The sequence below is a fragment of the Syngnathus scovelli genome, chromosome 13 (assembly GCF_024217435.2).
Source record: "Syngnathus scovelli strain Florida chromosome 13, RoL_Ssco_1.2, whole genome shotgun sequence".
Classification (NCBI taxonomy): Eukaryota; Metazoa; Chordata; class Actinopteri; order Syngnathiformes; family Syngnathidae; genus Syngnathus; species Syngnathus scovelli.
Window position 1 is genome coordinate 7,644,769 of NC_090859.1, and position 24,705 is coordinate 7,669,473.

Below are 24,705 nucleotides of genomic sequence, written 5' to 3' on the forward strand. Positions count from 1 at the left end.
TAAAGTGTCCAGATGTGACCTCTGCAGAGGGGGTCCGGCCTCTTGGCTCAACACTCATTAATAAGGTCACACAAAGGTGAGACAGGCGGCTGACTCACTGCATTTCAACAAAACAATAAGGGGAAGAGGATGGAGTCAATATCAACAAGCGGGCTCAGGTTTTTTTTGATACGTTGCCCTTTCAGACTGCTTTATGTGCTAGTTATAGAATATTGATGTTTGTATTCATGAAACTTGGCCTTTAAGAAATCTTAGGGTCACCTTTGAGACACATCTTAAAGAAATGGGAAAAAAAATAGAAGAATCTGAAAGCCAGAAATTTGTATTATTCTAATAGAATTCTAATAGAAGACTCAAGACTCAGTCATCAGGAAGTACTTCAGATATGTTTCTTTACAGAATTACTTGAACATTGAAATTACTTATATCATGATTGCCATGTTCTTTTTATGTTTGTGTGGATTTTTAACAGTCTACTGTTGAGATGCCGTTGAGCAAAGTTCCATCCCCAGGCCCTCCAGCTCAGCGTGGGAATATTTTCACATTTCATTAGATAATGGAATCTTCCAAATAGGTGTTCCTAACATAACTGTATCTAAGATAAAACCACCAAGTTTACCAAGTCGGTGGCAGTTAGGGGGTAGGTTGCACCTGTTTCTGTAGCAAGTTCACATATACGGTACTCAAATATGGTGTAAAACCACACACAAACAGGAACATGAAGTGCATCCACAAGTCAAAGAACGAAAATGCAAACAACAGAATCCAACATGTGTACACACACTCATACAGCAAATAACAAAACAAATGATTAGGTGCACACATATACATACACGACTGCATAACGACTTTCTACTGTCAAAAGTGTGACATATGGATAAATCAAAGCTCATGAAGTCCCACTTGCCCACAAATCACAAAATGCTGCAACAGTCATAAAAAAACACACACAAACACCAAATAATAATAATAATAATAATAATAATAATAATAATATTAATAATAATAATAAAACAATTTATTCACAACGCATCACAAAACACTTGTGTATTTTGTATGACTTGATGCATTTCCACACATCGGTTTCAACGCTAGATCACTAGGAGTTTCTGTGTGTGTCTGTGTGTGTCTGTGTGTGTGTGGTGTGTAAGGCATCGGATTAATCTAGTAGGGTCGCTGAGATGACACTAATCCCTTCGCTGATTATCTAGAGCATAACATCACTCTAATCTGATGGGGGGTTAAGAAAGATAGACAAGGTTAGAGTGGGTAAAGCAAAGAAAGAACAAGAGGAAGAGACTGTATTCACATTTGCAACACACAGGTTGGTTTCATTAAATTCTGCAGCATTTCTCTTATTCTAGAAATATTATGTTGGGCTAAATACCAAGCACACACAAAATACAAAATGAGAGCACTGACAACCTGACTTCAGTGCCAGACATCCTTCCCTAAGCCACACCCCTTAAAGTGCAGAAATACGAGTGGATCTAAGTGACTCTGGGATTGATTACATTTTATTATCTTTTATTATGTTTAATTATACTTTTATACAATAGTCTGCCGATGTGTTTGGCTTTAGGGTGCGAAAGTGACAGAAAAGCCAACAAACTGAATCCAATCCAATATTGCAATGAAGCTATTCTGTTGAACCAGAGAACAGTCACAAGTGGAAAGTGAGGAGGATGTTTTCTATACAAAGTCGGTCGGACCAGTCTGTGTGTGTTTTCTATATCTCCGGCTGTCTCTGTCTCTTAGTGTTATCATTATCAAAGTAAATTGAGGTCCCCGTGTGCGAGATGAAGAATACAATATTTCCATTTCTAACTCGTGCTCCTCCTCGCTGCAGCTACATAGTATAATCACAACACTGTCAAAACACATTGCGCACACAATGGATCATTTCAGTCAACCTAAAAGTTTAGATTTCCGAGTTGCATAGGCATTCTTAGCCATGGATTTGTGGCTTTCTAAAATATTTCAAGAATGATCATTATTACATGAGTTGTTTGTGTCACGTAGATCAATATTCCATATAGTGAATATTATTTATAATATCTACAAAAAAGTAGTACGTGACAATGAAAGGAAAGTCTCTATTGTCTCATGGTCCATGACAAAACTTGAGTTAAATGTATGTTTGTAAACTACAAAATGATAATCACTGGGATTGAGCCAAAACCAAGAAAGGCAATTAACTGATGTAATGCGGCTATAAAGATCATAAACATTTGATATCAATGTTATGTGTCAAGATCATTACTTTCTGTGGTAGGTTTATGCAAATACAATTATACAAGTATTAATGTTCATAACTTTAATCTGCAATTAATAAATGTTAATATTATAGCTGTATCAACAACTGTGCCAGTAAAGGAGAAGCGCTCAATTTGGAGTGACCTCGTCAAAAAGTATCAACATTAGCTTTGCTTGTAGAAGAGGCTTCCAGTATGATTCAGTACAGTTCTGTACCATTGTAAACTTTGGCGACACCAATAAACTTATTGTTATCAAAAAATATTTTTAAAGACAGGTTTATGAAATGTACCAAATATTTTGGCCAGCGACAGCAGCAACAGTTAGAGTACTGTTGTTGCACAAGCATATTGCTAACGTCAGGCCAAAACCACACAGTCACATTTTGGTGCATTTAATCTTTTTTTATTGGTCGGTCCACACACATGGGTGTTATTTTAACAAATTATTGACAAATTTAAAGTGTTGGTCGGCACTTTTTCAATGCAATGTGTAATTTGGGGTGTCCTGAAAAGTGATGGTTTTGGAGATACGAGGATTCCTCCCAACGCTAGCAATATTTCTCTTTGACTCCTCTTTAGTCGACTATAACATAGTTTCAAAAAGGCAAACGGCTATTTACCATTTCTCTCATCCAAATGTGAAAATTTTCAACACCGGACCACAAACTAATTACGCAGAAATGAGCGCATAAGAGCAATGGCAGAAATAGATGGCTGAGGACTGACATCTTCCATATTTTATGAATCCAGTCAACGCTAATTAAGCTCTAAGTGTGTGAGGGAGAGAAAAGAGAGATCGACATGGAGAAAAAGAAGGCGGGAAAGAGAGGCACATTATCTGTGTCAGTGGCCATTTGCTCACAACTGGCGCCACATCGGCAAGAGGGCCAGAGGCACGAGGCATCATGGGTAAATGAGCACACACTGCACGCCGCTTTCCACACGCCGGGGCCAAAGGGGGTACGGGGCAGGAGTCAAGGTGGAGCAGAGTATGAGTTGACTTCTCCATTTGTGCATAAATCATTCGCTATCTGCACTCAAAATAATTACATTCCAAATTTTGATACCCTTGCAATGTACCTGTTAGCCTGGAGTTAGCGTACGAAGGTGAGAGGCTGTCATGTGATGTAATGTACTGAGATCCCTCTGCATAGCTCTGGATACAATGAAAAAAATGAAAGATAGTTTAAGTAAAAGCTACGTTGACAGAACACGTAAGCAATTCAAATAATTCCAGCTACACCAAATCAATATCTTGTTTCTGATGGAAAAAGGTTTTGGGGAAATGTAGCTGAGTGCCTTTACATCAACATACTTTTTTTAATTCTAATCACATGAAACTAATTTGCAGAGTGTCTTTTGGAATTTTGGTCCAGTAATTCTAGACCTGGATCAAACTATCTGTTCTGTTTCATTCTACAGGTGTTGATTGGCGGTCAGGGCCAGGGAGGGACCTGAAGTTCTCCCATACCGAATTCACCTATTTGCATGGCCCTTGCTCTGTGCACTACATGGAGCACATCTGGCTAGAAAAGTAAATTGCCTTCCTCAAACTATTCCCACAAGGTGTCTAGCACACAATGTCCTAAATCTCTTGCAATTCCAGAGTGAAGATTCAGGAAAATAGGGGGAGAGGTTGACAATGCAATTATTTTGCCCATTAAATCCTTTATTTGTTTTTAATGGAGGTAGGTTCTTTGGGGTTGCACTCTTATGTGACACAAGGCAAACAAAGCATAAAGTGTTGTATTAACAACAGTCAATAAATAAAAATAAAATTCTGTTTTTCTTTTATTTTTTTTACCTTTGAAGAACGACTTCCACTCGCCCATGACCCTGCACTCGTTCTCTCCTCCATATCTGTAGCACAGTAAAAGAGGGGGAAAAAACAAAGTTAAACTTTTTTTTTTCACTTAATTCATATGAAGAACTGCTCAAATATGCAATATTTTCAATGAGAGGACAGTGAGAAAAATCCACGTAGCATTTGGTTGTTGTTATCAGGTCAAACAAATAGTCATCTGGACATTAATCCCACGTAATCAATATACCTCAATGACTTTTATCCTAAACACTCAACAACATTGCACACTGCATGTCATGTGTGTACATTCTGTGTACAGACTGAGTGTAATCAACTACATCAGAGTAAATCATCATCCCTCCTTTCTCCATGTCATTAAACATTATTGATTATGATTGCAGAGCCTTTAATGTCTCTATGAAATGTAATGGACCTTTAAGCCTCGCACAGACCACTAATCCTTGCTGCCATCACACTGTATTGCAAAGGTCAGTCACTTGCCTGAGAGGTCACAGGTTTGATACACTGCCACAAGTGAATGATGCCGCAATGTACTACTTCCAGATAAATACTAACCTTGGAAACTAAAATGTCCTTCATTATACACACTTGCCGTAGTCTTTTATTCTAAATTGCTCATTTGTTTGGACAGACCGAAATGATTTTTTAAGTGAAATAATAATAATATATGTGCATTATACATTTTGTAATTAATGGGCCAATTGATCTGTGATCTGTATTTTTCTTAGTTGTACTATGTTCATCTTGTTTTCAATTGTCAATTATTTTACTGGTTCTTTTATCCCAAACAAATTATTTAGGTTTCATTATGTTTTATTCATCCTATTTTTCTTTCTGATCTACTTCCGAACTTTTGTGCTATGACATAAAATTGACTGACACTACAAACATACAGAAAATAAGTGTGACGTATGTTAAAATTTCACTAATCAGTTCATAGCTCGGCATCAAATATACATCCATCCATCTATTTTCTGTACCGCTTTGTCTCCACGGGGGTTGCGGGCGTGCTGTCATCCCAGCCGTCATCGGGCAGTAGGCGTGAGACACCCAGAACCGGTTGCCAGCCAATCGCAGGCCACACAGAGACGAATAACCATCCGCACTTGCACCCACACCTACGGGCAATTTGGAGTGTTCAATCCGCCCAGCATGCATGTTTTTGAGAAGTGGGAGGAAACCGGAGTGCCCGGAGAAAACCCACGCAGGCATGGGGAGACCATGCAAACTCCACACAGGGAGGGCCGGAGGTGGAATCAAACCCGCACCCTCTGAACTGTAAAGCTGACGTGCTAACCAGTGCCCCACCGTGCCGCCTTCGAATATACATATCACCAAATGACCAAAAGACATTTGATGGGTTGAGGGTTGGGACTTAGTGGCCTTTGAAGCAGAAGTCATGTTGAAGAGGATGGGGAGGTTTACAATTAGAGAGAGCTGCATTCAGTAGGGCAATTTGAGAGGATGGGAAAGCAGATTGAAGCAGAAGGACGAGTGCAAAAGAGGTGGGAGAAAGTGTGCAGAAGTTAAAAGATGTGGAGGAGGAGGCGGTAAGGCGTCCATGTGTCCTGCACCTGATAAGGCCTCCGATTGAGGGCTATAAATTACGCTAGCGAAAGGGAGGGGGAATGGAGGGGGCCACACAAATGGCAAAATACAAACGGAGATTTTTTTCCCCACTCCCTATTGCCATGGCTAACACACGTGTGTGAACACACACACATGCATACACACACTTTGTGGGTGATCTATCATCAGCTAATGAACTTAGACTGACAGACAGCTCCATGTCTCACACAATGATCATATTAAGACCTGCCTGACACAAAACAGACCCTTATTAATGCTGTTAGCTAGTGTGTGTTGTGTGTGTAATTCGTGTACTACCACCGAGGAAACACAAATTCTGGCTTTTACTCCTCATCATTGCAGAAAAAAAACTAAGGTTCATGTAGGAATGTATAATAATGACTTTGTGAGTTAGTTTGGCAGCTGTAGCTGGTAGGCTTGCACGGACATGGTGATAATTGTTACTTTTCAAATGACATACTTTACATAAACTATGTAATATTTCAGCTATCAAATTGTGAGAGAAGGTAAATTTTCAGGATTGATTACCCCAAAGAAATTACCACATATTCTCTGTTTTTTCAATTGTACTTAAATAAATTAAACCCACAGTTAAAGCTAGGTGATTTGATTACATAGTCAATATTAAACAACTAAGTTAGATTCACAAAATCTTCAACAAAAACCTCCCACAAATTGAGGACCTCAGTAATATTTTATCTCAATGGTTCTCTGTTTACTATGCCACTTGCGACAAATTGCTGGAAATCTGTCTTGACAGTTCGCTTTCATCTAAAACAGATATCAATTTGTTATTTTTTAAGGTGCATACAGCAAACTTATTTTTGCAATGGATCCACTTATGCAGAATAAACACCAAGTGTAGAATCAAAAGCTAATCCTCTTTCCTCCTGTTTTTATTAGAATTGAGGATGATCTTGAGCCTGTCCCAGCTAACTTTGTCTCAGGCTCACAACTCGACTAACCATGCCGCCTATAATCTAACACTACACCAACCGTGAGCTACACATTTTTTAAAGCACGGCTGGGAATAAAAGAAAGAATTTCATTAAATTTTAAGTGAAACTTTCAGTGAACCGCATTCACGTTATTCTCTTGGGTTATCACATACAAGCTCTAGCACACAGGAAGATGAGACAGTAAGAATTAAGAGCCAGATTACGTTTTTGAATCTTCTTCTTTAAAGCCGCTTAAACTGTCTGACACCCACAATCCCACTCTTAGTGTGTGTGAGTATAACCAAACAAATGAAGTGACGTAATGTTCAGTTCAGAATGTCATTCTTTGCCTTCTTATCTTTGCAAACTCAAACATTACCGGCTACCTCGTTTTGTTCTTCTGTGTTCTGTGTATTTCTACTTGAGTTTCATTTTACTGTCAATAAGCAAGATACAGTATGGATATCATCTAGGCTCCTAGAACTATGAAAATGAGATGAAGGGTGTTTGCGATACAAGTGTTAATAATGTTGTTGAAGAAAAAATTATACTGAAGAGGAAGTAATATTACTGGCTAACTTTAAAAGTAATACAAGAGCAGGCTACTAAAAGACATTATTAGTACAAGCAAACTTTCTGCTTCTGTTTTCATGTATGTCGAACTATTTATTTCATTATTTTATTGACACTTGCGTTATTTTGGGTGTGCAGTCATAATGTCGCTTTGTTTATGATACTTGCTCTATAAACACTATAAAATGGTTATGGTTGAATTTGCACAAGCATGATTCATTTGCATTCTAGATGAGGAGGATTGATATCTTTAGTTATGATGAAAAGATAAGAATCTTCTCCTTGTTGAGAAAGTTAGACGGTAAATAATTGTAGTGAATGACAAGCCACTTAATGTGTTCCTAAAGCGGACAGTTTAAAAGAGGCAATGGGTTGGAATGGGTAGTAACTGTTTGGACCAAATTCATTGGAGGACTTATTCATTTGAGATAATATTTACAAAAAAATATGAGCTGTCAAAGTCATGCGGACTTCTGGTGACTTATGGTGGAACTAGCAGCCGGCTAGCCTCTGTGCACGTCATGGTTGTATAAATGCTGTTGAAAGCTATGCGTGTCAAATTCTGAAAGCGATTGAGCTATTTTGACACTGATTCTAGTTTTGTGGTTTACTGCTTCTTCTTTTTTTTAAGGTTTCTGCTGAGGGGTGCACTGTTTAACAATCAGCATCAGTGTTACATATTGGTATGCAGAAATTATTCAAGTTTGAGGAGAAAAGTTACGAGATATGTTTGCCTGAGGATATTCTTTCCTCTTGTGAGCCACTTGCTGCAGTTCTCCTTTGATCAAACTGATCATATTCTGTTGATCAAAATATCCTCAAGGGGATGCAAAAAGCAAATTGATATTGGACTTTCATACAGCTGTGAATGTTTTCTTTATTTTTTCCTGAGACTACTCCTATATCTGCTACTAGAACAAACTATACTATACTAACTATACTACTTCTAAAAATAGAAGCAAATATAATTTCTGCATGTAAAATTACTGATCTAGAAGAAACAAAAGAACAGAACCTTTCCATAATTTGGCCCTTGGTGCGAACTAACTGGAGAACAATGCAGTACATCATGAGGGCTCAGTGTTGTTCATTTCATAACAAATTATACACACAATGCAAGCCAGATTCTTGAAATATTTTTAATGCAATTTGTGATTTTCTATGAAAATTGAGCTTTATTGTCTTGTTGTTAAAAGTTGTTATGTGGACTCCTCTCAAATTGTGCACATAGTTTTTCAATTAGCAAACTGGAAGAGAATCCACGTGAATCATTTAGGACCGCAAACGTATTATGTTAAACAACATAGGTAGTTAGAGTAGAATTTTAGGAGGAAGTAAGGGTTCAAAAGGTTAATGATCAGAAACGCTTCTGTCTGATGCACATTCGATGTGTTACTATGTCTATTGATTCTCTGCACACATAATCCCGCACAACCACACACAAAAAAACACTTAAGATACACACACACACACACACACACACACACACACACACACACTAACACACACACACAGGGGCCAGTGTTTCCTGTCATTAGGCAGCAGAGCTGTTCTATAATTAGAACATCTGGACCCAAGTAAGTTTAGTGCCAATGGCCTCACACACACACACACTCACACACTCACACAAACACACACACACACACACACGCACACACACACACGCACGCACACACACGCACACACACCCTACACGTTATGGTTTATTTTTTTTACTTGTGCCATTTTATGATGCTTGTTTTCTCGCTTTTTTGTTTAGAAAAAAAGCACATTAAAGTAGCAAAACAAACAACAGCTTGGAGAGCTAATGGCACACTAAATGAATAGAGAGAGGCGCTTGTGAAGTAATAGAGGGAACGAGAGAATGGGAGGGAGTGACAGGAAAAGTAGAGAAAAAAAGATTAGCAAGTTCAAACATGGTTTTCTCGAATCAGCAGAGTTTTTTTTTCTTTAAATACTCATAGCCTACAGATGTCTTTCCAAAAGGAGAGATTAATATTGATTATAGCAGGGCACTTCCCTTTCTATATTTTCCCCTTCTCTGCAGTAGAGGAAGAATAAGAAGCCCAGCCGATTCCTTTGACAACCCCCCTCGTCTCTCCACACAAACTCATGTGAAGCCGAGCCAACTGTGGCTTAGATCTCTACACACCATTACCACCGGAGGAACAAAAGGAAATAAAAAAAGCTAAATTGTCGGAGACTAAAAAGCAGCAGAGTTAGCAAACTTTTAAAAGTGGAGAGAACAATACTCATGAAAGCACTGAGACAAAGTACTGCCTAAGAGCAAGTAATAAGATAGCAAGTGAGAAAACAGAAATCATTTGCATGGGTATGTTCAGAAACAGAAATTGCAAATGCATTTTGTTCACTGGGACATTTAAGGTCAGACAATGCTGGTCACCCTACAGTTATGATTCAGATTTTTGATAAAATATTGCGAGCTGTCCCATTGAGAAACCTATTGGGTAAACTGTTAAAATACATTTGTTTCAAAAAAGGGTGTGAAAATAAGACAGTCAATGGTAATAAAACAAAATAAAAAGAATAAAGAATTGCTTGCTCAACCCAAGCAGTTGTAGAAAATTCCCTGGACGCCAAAAGGGCATCCAAAAGTCAAACCACAATACAGCCAGCTAGTGATTGGTCCAATTAGTCAACTAATCATTAACTTCACTTTGTTATAACAGTGCCAAAATGACGGGTTACAAAATGGAGTTATTCATTTTCCAGTGCGGTGTCTCTTCCAAATTCACTTTGGGCTTGCTGAGCACTCCCAAAAATTTGAATAGTGAAAATACTACTACTACTACTACCACTACTACTACTACTACTACTAATAATAATAATAATAATAATAATAATAAAAATAATAATAATGAGCCACCAAAATTGCAAGACTGTTTTTTTAATATGCCACCATTTTTACACCAGTTGCCAACAGTTCACGCATTCTGTCCCCTATTTAGTTAAATCAGATTCTTGGTTTTTACTTGGTGGGGGTACAGCCAAGGTGATCCCCTTCCGAGATGCGCCTAACCCATCTCACTGGCGCATAAAAGCATCAACATTGTGGGACACAACATCAGCTGCTCATTATCTTCCTTGACGTGCTTTTTGAGAGAAACGCAACCAGTAATCTTGCAAATCTCTTAGCCAAAATGAATGTAATTACATTATTACTGTCTCATGTTATGTGTACGTCAATATCGGTTTTGGTTATTTTGAACATCATAAATGTAAAGTTTAACAGCTAAATTAATCAGTTAATCCATTAATTAATTCAAATTAAGCACCAGTCAGACAAACAGGTAAACCAGCAGACAGTGAAAGAAGAGTGAAAGAGAGAGAGAGAGAGAGAGAGAGAGAGAGAGAGAGAGAGAGAGAGAGAGAGAGAGAGAGAGAGAGCGCAAGAAAAAGAGGTCTCTAGGTAAATTTGTCTTTGACAATTCAATTAAGTCTTCTTTCCCTCTAATCCTTAGAGTCTAAGGAGTTTTTTATTTTGTATATGATGGTTTTGTAAAACTCTATCTCAAAGACACCTGCCAGCTCTGAGATACTGCCAACAGAAGCATAAGTAAGGCTTAATCATTGCACAAGAGAGGAGGAGAGACATTTTCCCAAACTGGAGAAAGTCCAAGGGTTGGATGAGGGGCTGCGTAATGGTCTTTCAACAAGTGCAGAAAGTAAATCGACAAACAGTTGGGCTGCGTTAAACAAGCTCAGAAATTCGTACCTTGACATCTGCTTTTAATTACCAGTGAAAATAGAAAACAGCCCTTTTTATTTATTTATTTTTTGACTCTCGTGCTTTCATCCCACTCTCTTCAAATGTCTAGAACCATAAACGTACATTTTTGCAACTGCTGAAAACTGTATGCGGTTTTTAGTATTTGGGAACCTTGAGGGGTCCTTGTGGAAATCATGGATCATTTGGTTTGAATATGACTGAAAAGAAGAAGATTGCTCCTGTCAGGTGTGAAGAAGAGGGCCGGTAAAAAGTAGTTCAAACTAGATTGCCGACAGTCAGCACAGATGGTGGTCATGGCTTAAAGAAACGGACTAATTTCTAAAGGAAAGATATAAACATTTATCCAAAACAAAATTTGTGCAACTGAAAGATCAGCGCTACTTGCTTTTCCTACACAGATATTTCCACAAAAGAAAAAATCATGGAAACTATGAAAAGTAATTTCAGATCCGTCTCAGAAATCACAATTTAGATAAAAACTACCTGACTTAATAACAAAGTTGGTGCTTGAAGGCATGAACCAACATACAAGCATACAACCAAATATATATATTACATATGCTGTAAATAAAACTCCCTACATCAGTGACTATATTATATCAAAACTTCCAAACAATCACTATTATCATCATCACTCATCATGCGAGACAACAAACTGCTTTTCCCTTTCAGAGCCAGCCTTAGGTAAACACAATTTCAATTTCCTAAATGGCCCATATGGAAGAAGCAACCTGAAATTGCTTTCACAAGAAAAAACTGGCCGTGTCAGATTTAGTAAGTCACTTGCGGTGTCGTGCAGGGCTGCCTGAATCTGGGCCTCGAGAGTCTCCAGTGTAGTGGTTTAGTCCCCTAATGTCCACTGGCGGACCTAGAGGGGGGCCGCGGAGACACCAACCACCCCCAGAAAATTGCCTTTTGGGTATTTTCTTATTTTTCTGGGAATTATTTTCCACATCCACCCACCCCCGTAGGGACCACTTACTGAATCTTTATTTTATCAGCATTTTCAGGATATTTTTTTTTTTTTTTGCAAACCTCCTGAATTATCATTGGCCCGCGTATGCTGATTATCCACAGTATATTTTATTTCAAATCCCTACTTGTATCAAATAAGCTAAATAAGTGCTTCAAATTTTCCTTTCCATTAAATTCAGTTGTCAGTTCAGTGGTGCTTGATACAGTGCTACTGTGCTGCATGCACACAATCTACTGCTGGATCTACATGTCACAATAGTTGTACAAGAAAACACTTCAAGGTATTTCTGATTAATTCCCCTGGACAAAAAAAAAAAAAAGTTTCCGACTGTGCCATTCTGAATGTGAGGCCAAAAGGCAATCTTGGAATGGAGCAGATACATAGCAATGCTCACACACATTAATTCACATGCACCTGTACAGGAAGAAGAGCAGAGGCATTAGTTGGTTTTAGTCGGCGACAAGGAAGTGAGAGTGGGGCTCAGGTGAATTCCATCAACTTGCGCCCAAGCCGCTAATAATAGATCACCGAAACCATCACAGCATTAACAGCCATTTACTGAGAAATCAGTCACGCAGTCACTCGGAAAAAAAAAAGACGAAACAAGATTCAGCTTCCTCCCACTGAGTGTCTCTCACTACCAACTGTATGTGTAAAGTGGCTTTGGACAGCTAGAAAAGCGATAAATAGATGTTAGGTGTTCTAAACATTATCATTATGATTAGAAATAGCAGTAGTAAAAAAAAAATCAGCTACCATGTCTTGAGCTAACTTTGTAAATCCTTTTAAGCATGTGATATACGTATTTATATAACACAATATATTCATTTACTTAAGACAATGGAATTAGAGCAATTTTAACTTCAACATTGCAATTGTTTGAGTAAACACTGATCAGTAACTTAAATTTGTCATTTTTTTATTTTTAGGAGTGATTATGTGAAATAAATGAAAAGGTCCATAATTTATCCCCTGACGTAGTTGTTACCAACAGCGACCGTTATTACAGACTGGGGAGAGGTTCATCGTGGGATATTGCCACCTGGATGGCACCTCCTTTTCTGGAAGCGAGGAGTGAGAAGCCGCTAACGAGTTAGCATGTCTGCATGGGTGCAAGGTTGTAGGGACCCGCACACACTCACAAATACACGCGCACACACACTTGCACATGCAACTTGACAGTCACTGACAAACAACCCTCTTGACACACACACAGGCCAACACAGCTAAACACACCCACACACACATATATATACACAAAGCAACAAATAGCGACACACACAGATAGCGCCTGCAGATATTCTCACAGTTTTTCAAGACTTGTTGATTTTATTTTTTTGCAGGAGAAAGTCCTAAGATTCATAAAGGGCATGATTTGTATTGCGTTCAAGGATTGAGACAAATCAGTTTTGTATGATTGTATGGTAAGGACATACATACACGTATGATGCAGTGAAAATAATAACCAATGAAAAATGTGTCTTAAAACTCTTAAAGCAAAGAAAACAGAGACAATTCTACCGGCTGCTGACTGCAAACGCTCCGCTAATTCAAAATTCACGCTCAGACCTGTCACTCTTCACAGAACCCTGCAAACCTCCTCAAGTTACAAATTCCTCCATGACAGACTTCAAACTAGTGTTTGTGAGAATCCTACAAAAAATAAAATAAAAAATGGAATAGCCGGTCCATTGAAAATGCTGTCAAACTCTAAATTAATCTTTAGTTCGCTTGAAGGCTTTTAGAGTGTGACTGCAAACTATGGGCGATGTCATCTTTGCTTGTCAAAGTTTAGAATAAAGTTGCAACTGCACCACAACCCATTAGCATGAGAGACATTAGCACATCCCACTTATAATGTGGCTTAATACACAACTTATTTTATTTAATTCAAAATGTCGTCGTGACAAAATGTGTATAATATACACTGCATCATATTTAGCAAATGTGAGAACTCAGCTTAGTTATGTCACTATTCTGCCATATTACAAAGAAAGCATTGCCATCACCAGAGGTGATAAAAGATTACAAGAGTAAGATAAGAAAAGGTCAATATTTCAAGATAATACTTTTAATTTGTGAATTTTATTAACAGGGCAGCCATTTTCATGTTCCTCCCTCCGACTGCCAAAGTCCTTGCCTTTCATTCTTTATTTACTTTTTTATCTTCCTACTGCTCCTCCTCCCTTCAGCCTTCCTTCCTTTTGTCCTCCTCTCCCTCCAGTCGCCGAGCCTTCTGTCCTCACCTCAAGAAGAGGAGGTTGCAGCTGGTGTAAAGTCACACAAGAGAATTATGAGAGGCACCTGCCCACACTATCTTCAATGCTTCGAGTGTGGACGGGTAAACAGCAGAATGAAACTTGTGACAGATCTAAAAAAAAAAGTTGTTCCTGTTTGCGCAACAAGTCCCTTAAAACCAGCAAAAGATCCCATAGGACTTCTTGAAAAGCAACTGAAGCTGAACAGCATCGACTTCACAAGGACTTAAACGTCTTTTTTTTCTCCCAAGAGAAACCCACAAGAAGAAAAACTTTCACAGTGAAGTTATTTTGAGGATATTTAATTAATAACTCACAATCACAACCCTTAACTAAGACCACAAAACTGAGCCCCAACTAATCCCCCGCAAAAATAATACTCATATTCACACCTAAGAACAATTTTAGAGACTTCAAATAAACTAGCACACACGTTTTTTGAATATGGGAGGAAGCCAATGTACTCTGAAAAAACCCACACAGACAGGGGCGGAGCCATGTGGTGGCCAGGCCACCCCTTGTCACTTTCTGTCCTATCCCGACAAGTAATGGTAACATACGATTGGTCAAGAAACGGTTTTAAATTTACTTTGATGTGGCAAAAGATATGACGTGATGGTCCCAGAGGAGTGACACATACGACATGCTGAAAGAACACAGCGACACTTTTGTGTGATTGAATCAACCGAGAAGAAACTGTTCAGCAGAGTGAGAATGCAGCTTGTTAAGAAAACAGGTAAACGTCTTCAGTGATAATTTGCTACACTTTGTTTGCTACCAGGCCAATTTGTGTTGCTAAAAGCTCCCCACCCTGTCCCACTGCAGATGAGAATCATAAAGTGTGTCTGAAAAGACAGTCAATCCAATTAATTCACTTACAAATGTTTCATCATTTCTTGAAAGCCTTCTGTTCTTCTTACCTTATTGTGTTATTCTTGTTTCCACTTTAGTTTACTGTACCAAACAAAGTTCCTTGCTTTATAAGTGCGTGAATGTCTGGACACAACGAAAGATCTTGAAGTTTATTTTCATCCATCCATTTTCTGAACCGCTTAGTCCCCACGGGGGTCGCGGGTGTGCTGGAGTCTATCCCAGCCGTCATCGGGCAGTAGGCGGGGGACACCCCGAACCGGTTGCCAGCCAATCGCAGGCCACACAGAGACAAACAACCATTTGCACTCGTACTCACACCTAGGGACAATTTGGAGTCTTCAATCGGCCTACCAAGCATGTTTTTGGGATGTGGGAGGAAACCGGAGTGCCCGGAGAAAACCCATGCGGGCCCTGGGAGAACATGCAAACTCCACACAGGGAGGGCCGCAGGTGGAATCGAGCCCGCACCCTCCTAATTGTGAGGCAGACGTGCTACCCAGTGCCCCACCGAGCCGCCTCGAAGTTTATTTTAAGAAAATAAATCTTTCTCTCTGACTCAAATACCGTATCATGGAGGCCAGTCCAATATTGGATTGTGTTAACAAATTACATCCACATCACTGCGTCAAAATGCCATATAATTTCAAGTTGTCGCATTTGACTGACATTCCTTTGTGTCCATATCAGCTTGAGGGCAACATGGTGAAACCAACCAACTTGCTGACATAGCAGCCTTGTTGGGCCATTCCCCAATCAACCAGAACTCCATGTTTACCTTTCAAAAAAAACATTGCATTCATCAATGAACAAAACCATTTCAGACCACTGCAGACCATTTGAGACCACTTTGATATAAACATATCTAGTTGTGTGGCCTAAGAAGTACAAAATACAAGAAATCATATCAATCAGGAAAATTAAATTGAACACACACAAGAAAGAGCCCTCCAGAGAGTTCAGTGACCAGATGTCAGGAGGGCAGAGTGCGTCACTTGACTGAGAACAGGCGTGCGTGCATGCATGTGTGTGTGTGTGTGTGTGTGTGTGTGTGTGTGTGTGTGTGTGTGTGTGTGTGTGTGTACAACTACTCCATAAGTTCATTGATCTAAAAAAAAAAAAAAACACCCACCCACATGCACATCCACACTGGCAAACACTAAAGTGAAGGCTTCCCCTTTGAAAACCACATAAGACATGTCAGGGCACGCAGTAAGGAAAGCTCCGCTACTCTATCTGCAAGTGTGTGTCTGTGTGTGTGATGGAGCACAGTTGGGTAATTCCCAATTCACACACTCACCTCATTCATTATTTTTTAAAAGTTAATCTGATGTGGCTTTACACAGTTTGCACACATTAATACTGTTGTTTTAGAAAGTCTTTGACTTTCTGCGACATTAATCTTATTTGTCTGTATTAAGCTTCTCTTATTTCATCACTTGACGGTTGAGGTAACAAGTGAGGCTGAGGAAGGAAGAAATAAAAAAAAAAAAAAAAAAGATCGGAAAAAGGGTGCGCATTAATAAAATATGCAGGGCAAGGCGATTTCTCTGCTGCATGTGCCACATGCATGGATCCCCCGCATCTTTTCAAATGCTTGGCAATGAAATTCCGAATGAAAATACTGTTGATGATTTACTGTCTTTATGGAGGCTTACTCCTTTATCTTCAGACTCGGGGCAGCCACTTGAGCGCAAGTAACCACTTACGACCTCCCCAGCTTCATCCTCAGTCATCACAGTAATGATGGGATCTGAACTATACTCACAGTCGAGGAAGGTGGGGTGAGCTGCGACTTATTTGCATAAGACAGGACCGCCCCCCTCAAAACTTTTTACATTGCTCCAACACAAACCTTAACAATGTGCCATCATTTTTCTCTTTTAACTTGAAGGTACAGTTTAAAATTTTAGGATATGGGGTAGGTGACATTTTTCAGTTATTTAGCTAGCTGTTTTGAAGAGATGTCCTCTGTAGCGATGGAAACTGTGCATATGAGTGAATACAGCTGTCAAAGTCTATAACTGAAGTTATTATATTAACAGAAAACAGAACTTGCTGCTTCACATTTCACATTGTTACTATTCAGAGAACCTTAATTTGGCTTGCACACAAGAAAGAGCAAATGACCTCGGAGAACAATAATTGCATTCATGTGAGTTCACCACATACAAGCACAAACATACCAAGGATAAAAGAGCAGCACAAAAAGCATAACGTCGTATACTGCACAGTACGTATTCACAGTAACCAAACAACCAGTAAAGCTGAAAGATCTTTGACGGAAACCCATTGGAGGGAAAATCCCTGACATGGCAAATAAAGATTTTCTCAGCGTGTTTTTCCCATTTAAATATGAATCAAATCAATTCCTTGTCTTTAGAAATGAATCACAAACTTAGTCACTGTTAACTGTAATGCACATGGTCACAGCAGAACATGTGCTGGACAGCCAAAGTAGCTTTTAAGAAGATCTCCTCCCTTGACTGTGCATCCTAAAATTTTACAATGAGTGTCAGTTTAGTTTTCGAGCTTTTGGTTAGGTTGCAGCAGTTTGCTTTCCAACGCTTGTGATGAATATGGCTATATGAAACAGCTGGTTACTCTCCATTGCTTATGTGATGAGTCAAAATCAGGAAGGAGCCAGCTGGATGGAGTCTGCAAAAGTCTCATTCAAGACCCGTAGCAAGGAGAGAATACCAGATCACAGCAACATCTGGGTTTGTCTGTCAGCAAAACAAAAACAACAAAAATACTATGGACTAAAATTAACACAGTGTCAGTGACACAGGTTGTTGACCAAGGGAAAAAAAATCAGCTTGGGACATAATAATAATAATAATTGATGATTAAATTAATTGAAAGGTAATAATCATTCTAATCCTGGGAGTCACGCTTCAGAGTGACTAGTCTTTAGGAGCTATGTGCAATAATAAAAAATATAATGTGCAGCGGGGAGGGTGTCTACTAAAGCATTTTTATGTAATATGAAATTAATGTAAATATTGTGGCATGTGGGCAAGAAGGGGCAAACCAGGAATCCATATGTGACATCTTAATCAGTTGTATGGGAACATTGTATTTTGTATCTGTATTTTAGCCTCTTGTAAATAAAAACGTATTCCTGTAAATAGATGTCGAGAGAGGGACAATAGCATCTGAAATTTCCCTTAGGATCAAAACAAAACTGGTTCATAACCTTTGTGTCTCCGGAAAAACAAGCTCGAATGTCAGCTATATTCATGTTCATCTCCCATGCAGGAAAATTCTCTTGATCTCATTACTCCCATTGACAGCTTTTAGATGATTCAGAATGCTGTCAATATTCCAGACAGGAGCAGCTTATAAAGAAAAGGCAATATAAACCACATATCCCTTGTATATTTAGAAAAAAAATATTGTATCCGCAGTGGGTTAGTCTTTTCTATTTCATACACAACACAATTCTATGCATCTCATCGCTATCACTGACAGCTTTCAGATGATTCTGGTGCACGTGAATGAATCCAAAAGCGTAAGAAAAGGAGCAAGCAGCCTAGCCACATTTATTACCAGAACAGATGGTACCATCCTAGTGCATACTATCTTCAGAACAGAAAAAAACAAACACATTGCAGAATAACCCTCCGATTTCTACACCCACCGTACTACTATTTAGGTGAGGTGCCCTACACACTGAAAAACAATCTGACTTCATGAGTACTGCTTCAGTCCGTCAGTATGTGTCTGCAATTTTTCTTCATTTTATTTTTAACTATAGCGCTATACTTGTTCACTGCCCTTACAATGTCACCAAAGCAAGCAGATTGTAATGACAAAATGTGCAATTGAACATGCCATGTGCTGTCTCTTGTTCTTGCTAGCTAACAAACTAAATTGGCGAACAAGCAACTCATTCAGAACATATGTGCCTGGTAATAGAATAAAAAACGTCGCTGAAAATTGCAGCAAAAATTTATTGATAATTTTCTACCAAGCTTCTTCCCACATGTTGGATTAGAAGTAATTGAAGACTAAAGAAAAAAGAGATTCAATGGTCATGATCAGGAGAGAGTTTTCCCATTCATATTCTTTTTACACTTGAAAATCATACACTCACGCATGCAGAGCCTCAAATGAGAAAGAGCTGTGTAAATGTGGAGCAAGGCTGGGTCTCTGCAGCCTTGTGAGTCTGGGCCACAGTAGGGACGGAGAACAGTCACTACTTGTTTTATTGCCTCATGATGAACACCTGCAACGACTGAGGGGGAGGAGGGGAAAAAAAAGGTCGAGGGCAGACAAAAAGCTCACATCTGTGTGTGTGTGTGTGAGAGAGTGAGGTACTATGGGAATGCCTGTGTGTGTGTGTGCGTGTGTGTGTTGTGTGTGTAGGTCTCAGGTTACATTCTTGTGGACAGGCTGCCAAATGAGACCGTCTGTGCACATGCTGCTCACAGCCTCCGACATATACACGCCCTCGTATACTGGTAACTATGTTGGTAAATATACCACATGACTAACTGTGTCAGCTCTTTCTTGCATAATTTTGATTTTATGAGTTGACATAAGTTTAGGCGAAAGGAAAAGCTAATGATACAGTACGTTTAGGCAATATTAGAGCTTATTATCTCAAGCGAAATAATCCCCCCCAATACTGGACCACAATGGCTTCTGTTACCTTGACATTTAGGGATGCAGCTACTTGCAGAGTCTTGACCCCAAAATGTCATTTGGATCTTGGGAACCCTAACCTTGGTACAAAGGTACAATGAGTTATTTGGGAATCCTCTAATAAGACCAACAAATATGGACCCCAGCCGGACAACTATTTCTCAATAAACATGTTTCACAGAACCTTTACTCAAATATCTGGAACTACTATGGATCTACGGAAGTGACAGTGGTGATAAAAGTAGTCTCCTTGCCTATTTCTTGCAGAATTTATTGATGCTCTTTTAGCTACAAAAGGAAAGAGAGACCTGAAAAAAAACACTCCTCATGTGGGTAAATATCATGCCATACATTTTTGAATCAGTATATACAGTATCAGATGGAATCAGAGTGTCTTGATAGAAACTATTCTGAAAGGATGGGTGAGTTCCGAGCTTTATTTTAAGGTATCGGTACTCATGGGGACTGCCAATACCATCCACCGATACTTAAGGCAAATAAAGTCTGACATTAAGTCGACAGTAGTTGACGCCATTCTATGGCAACTCATCATCGGCTTCTCCTTTCCTACTAAATATGGTATCATTTGCTGTTGTTTTATTTTGTGCATTTATGTTGAATTCAAAACTTGGGGCTATCCCATAGACCAGGGGTGTCAAACTCATTTTTTTCACGGGCCGCATTGTAGTTATACCTTCTTTTGGAAGGCTATTATGACTGTCAACCCAAATAAATGTATGAGCACCTCATATTATATACAGTAAAAGCTACAAAACAAACTGACAAATAACTCATTTTCAAATCAAATGAGTAAAAACTGTTCAAACATTTAAAAAAAGATATTATTAAAAGCGAAGACAATTTGCAATTCTAGTATTGACACGCAAATTTGATGCAAAATTTGTCTTCGCGGGCCACATAAAATGATGTGGCGGGCCGTATCTGGCCCCCGGGCCTTGAGTTTGACACCCGTGCCATAGACCAAAAGAATCCATCTCTACAGGTTACACATCCATTCAGGAAACAGTTTATTGAGGAAACGGTGCCTGTTTTCCTGGAAATACAGCTGTGCCCTACAGTGAAGATATATTGCTGCTACCTTTTGACTTCGGCTTCTAAAGCAAAAAACCGAAAATGATTCATTCAGGACAACAAGCTATTCTAAATCACCAGTGACTATTCAAACACATTTTTCCACACATTACATCACGCAGAAGGCGGACCCAAATACAAACAGGTGGCTGAAGTAACCGGCCCCCCATTATTTTGCAGACTATAAGGCACACTTAAAATTTTCTCAAAAACCACCAATGTGTCTTAAAATCAGGTAGCCTTATGTATGGATGTTAAATTGAAGTTGAATAAAGTTTGACTTATATGCTGTATTAGTTTGTTTCCTTTAATGCGCTTTATAATCTTATCTGAAAAATACGGTATCTTCTCGAAGAAAAAGTCACTGTAGCTCATTACTGTGTTGCATTCACACTGCAGCCTAGTTCCAAAAAAACATTTATGTAAATTAAGCTGACACAGCAGACGTAACTGCTCTACACTCAACAATGTAGGTGGCAGTAGATAATAGACTTCTCCCCAATTTGTTGTGACTGATCTCTTGACCTCCAACCATCGTATCATTTTATGAGGCCAACCTTGCTTTCCAGACATTGAAAAGAAATGCCATGAAAATACAGAAGCCAATTATTTTAACACAGGAAAGTTTTTTTTTTCTTATTGCATAACATTGTCAGCAATCAAATATATGTGCCAGACTGTCATATGCACATCAAAATCCAACCAACTTTTAAGGCTACAAAATCTAAGGGTGTTTTCCAGTTGTCTTGTTTAGTTTGGCTGAACTGATCTCTGGTTCATGCAACCCCTTGGTGTGGTTTGTTTGGGCAGGTGTGGACACAGCATTTGAACTTAGATACAGACCGCTTGAAGAAGTGGTCCTGAAGTCCAGTGATTATTTGTTGTGTAATGTGATTCAGCCTTGATCTAACCAAAAAGTGTAAATGTTCAGAACATAGTCAGGCATATGCACATATTGTTTACTTACTTACTTCTGTGCGCACAAACCTTTATTTATTATTTGAAATATTAAAAAATAGTAGCAACCGTTTGGAAACGGTCGATGAATTCTTTTCAAAAGAGCCTATCATGATTGAACGTCAAACCAAGCTAATAACTCGCCATTTTGTTTTACATACGTATGTACATAACAGAGTGTGTTGAGAGGTGGGGGGGGGGGGGGTTAGGGTTAGGGTTAGGGGGGGGGGGGGGGGGGGGGCGCTGTCAACATTACAACGCACCAGCTGGTTTTAGAGTATTCTGGTTTGTCATTTATATTGACTGACCAGTTTCAACTCAAACATTGTGTAGTTTATACTAAAGTGTTCCAAACATTTTAAATAACAAATGATGTGTGTTTCAGTGTGCTCGGTGGCGCACTGGGTAGCACGTCCGCCTCACAGTTAGGGCACTCCGGTTTCCTCCCACATCCCAAAAACATGCTTGGTAGGCCGATTGATCACTCCAAATTGTCCCTAGGTGTGAGTGCGAGTGCGAATGGTTGTTTGTCTCTGTGTGCCCTGCGATTGGCTGGCAACCGGTTCAGGGTGTCCCCCGCCTACTGCCCGATGACGGCTGGGATAGGCTCCAGCACGCCCGCGACCCCCTTGGGGACTAAGCGGTTCAGAAAATGGATGGATGGATGGATGATGTGTTTCATCACTGTCGACATTTGGGTCAATTGAAAGTTGTACATTTTTAGACAAAGTGATTTCAAATTTAAGATTTAAAAAAAGCAACAGGTCTAAGGGATGCGTTTTTGCTTTGAATAGAATTGTAGCATCGGATATCAGACATCAACAATGAAATATCAATTTGTCAGGAAAAAGATATTTGAGGATTTTGTTTTTCCTAATGTCAGTGTAACAACTCATACATCAACTTGAGACACGTGTCTTACAACTGAGGATGCCCTTAAACGAGATGGTTCTTACGACCACTTTTGCCGTGTAATGTAAGATGGTGAAGCAGACATTTGATTCATGTTTCCGAAGTAGGTGTTAAATTCTTTTGAATTATTATTTGGTAAGTCTCGAGTGTAAATCTATAAGATCTACAATCCTTGGCTTTCAGTAACACAGCAGCAGGGAAACAACTTCATTATGCTGCATTTATTGGATAATTGGTTCTTCGAATGGCTCCAAGCTGCCAAACGATGGCCATCCAACAGACAGCAGGCAAGAAAAGTGGGAAAAGAGATGAAAGCCTAGAAATCGCTCCCCCCCCCTCCTGAAATTAAAATCATGCCTTCTTAAATATGCTTTTAACCAAAGGCAAAAGCACTCGCAAGTAAATGTTTCAGCCTCAAGTTGTAGCCATTAAAAAAAATATACCGCATAAAAAATGCCCAAAAACATTATACATTATACTGTAAAACAAGAATAGAAAAAATAAACAAGTGCAATAAGACTGTACTAGTTGAAAACGGGTAAATTAGCCAAACGTGATTTTATTATTTTATTTTTAAGTAAGTATTCACACAAACAGGCTACGCAGAAATTGTGCAAAACTACAAATTTTTCACAGGGAGAGTTTTAAAGGGTGTAATGTTTGAAGTGAAGAGGGGAAAGCGGGACAAATGTTTATAGTGAGAAGTTCTTGGTATTTAGAGCCTTGAAAGAATGGAATGTAGCGGGAAGATCAATGTGTCTCTCTCTGTGACACACACACACACACACATGCACACACACACACACGCGCGTTTGCAGATGTTCAGAAGCTATGAGGAAGGAAACCTTGGCTTTCTTCAGGACATTATGAACTTGTCACATACACACACCCCTAAGATGTAAACACAAACCTGTCTTTAAACAACTATAGACAAAAATATTTTCTTTTTAAACATTTTTCACTTAATTTAGAAAAAAAAAGGCCAACATCAGGATAGTAATATTGGTTGTTTCTTTTCTCTTTTTTGTCCACATGAGAACTATAATGCAACACACAAACCATAAAATGTATACACATATGCATATAGGCAACCTTTTCTTTTCTCTCACACACACATGCACGTACACACGTGAGTGCGAACACATACACACACACTGTCTGGCCCATCACAGGACCAGATGGCACTAGGGGTGTTCCAGACAATTTACAATCTTTGTGAGTGTGCATGTATGTCAGTAAATGTGTGCGTGTGTGAGATTTTCCAAGCAACCCCCTCACCCTTTTTGCCACACACACACACATATATACACAAACACACACGCACACACAGGGAATTGGCACTGCCACTCTGGTGCCAGCGCAGCCAAAGCCTGAGACTGAAACAAAAGCTGGGAGAAACCATTGTGCAGCTTCCCTGCTCCAACCCACCTCTCACTCTGAACCAGATGGTTTCATCTGCTAGTCTCTGTAGTGTGAAGGTTCACTGTGTCTCTGGCAAGTCAGCGTACATCACATTAGTACATTTAACACACTCAATGAACAGATTCTCCATGCAACACACACTCTTAAATAAGAATATTTGCTTCGTGGCTGACTTTGAAATGAAATGTAGGTTGTTTTTTTTCCAGTATCAATTTTCGATGCCGCTTGTCCGCGTTAAGTCATAAATGAACTAGAGCCAAGAGTTCACTCTGCATTGATCCCCAGCTAATCACTAACCAAAATATTTCAAGCTATAAGTATTTTTATAGAATGTGTAAAATGGAGTAAAATAAAACATCTGTGCAAATCAAAATTATCAAAGTACATCTGCCCCTGTGGTGGACAGCACGTGATTTCTACTCCATTCCTTCTTTCACTTAATTTTATTCTGCTTATTTTTCCCAGCAACAAAATTTAGAATGCCACACAGTAATAAGCCCTTTGAATGTTAGCATATGTTTTGTTTTTTTATATCAATTGGAAATGCAAACAGTTTTTTCTGTTTGTTTTCTTTTACGTTTTAGATTTTGGTTCTGTGTTTTTTTTTTCCAAACTATTCTTTTAGACAAAGAA

At 39.1% G+C, this 24,705-nt stretch overlaps 1 protein-coding gene across 4 annotated transcripts in view; it reads right to left on the reverse strand.

The window, feature by feature from the left end:
* Positions 1 to 24,705, reverse strand: part of tcf4 (transcription factor 4) — a 122,510-nt gene that overhangs the window by 86,682 nt on the left and 11,123 nt on the right. For all 4 annotated transcript variants that reach the window (XM_049738179.1, XM_049738181.2, XM_049738180.1 and 1 more), the window contains exons 5-6: positions 4,063 to 4,118; positions 3,339 to 3,414 (exon numbers count right to left, since the gene is read on the reverse strand). In XM_049738179.1, coding sequence (XP_049594136.1) covers positions 3,339 to 3,414; positions 4,063 to 4,118 — 132 coding nt within the window. The remainder of the gene's footprint in view (positions 1 to 3,338; positions 3,415 to 4,062; positions 4,119 to 24,705) is intronic.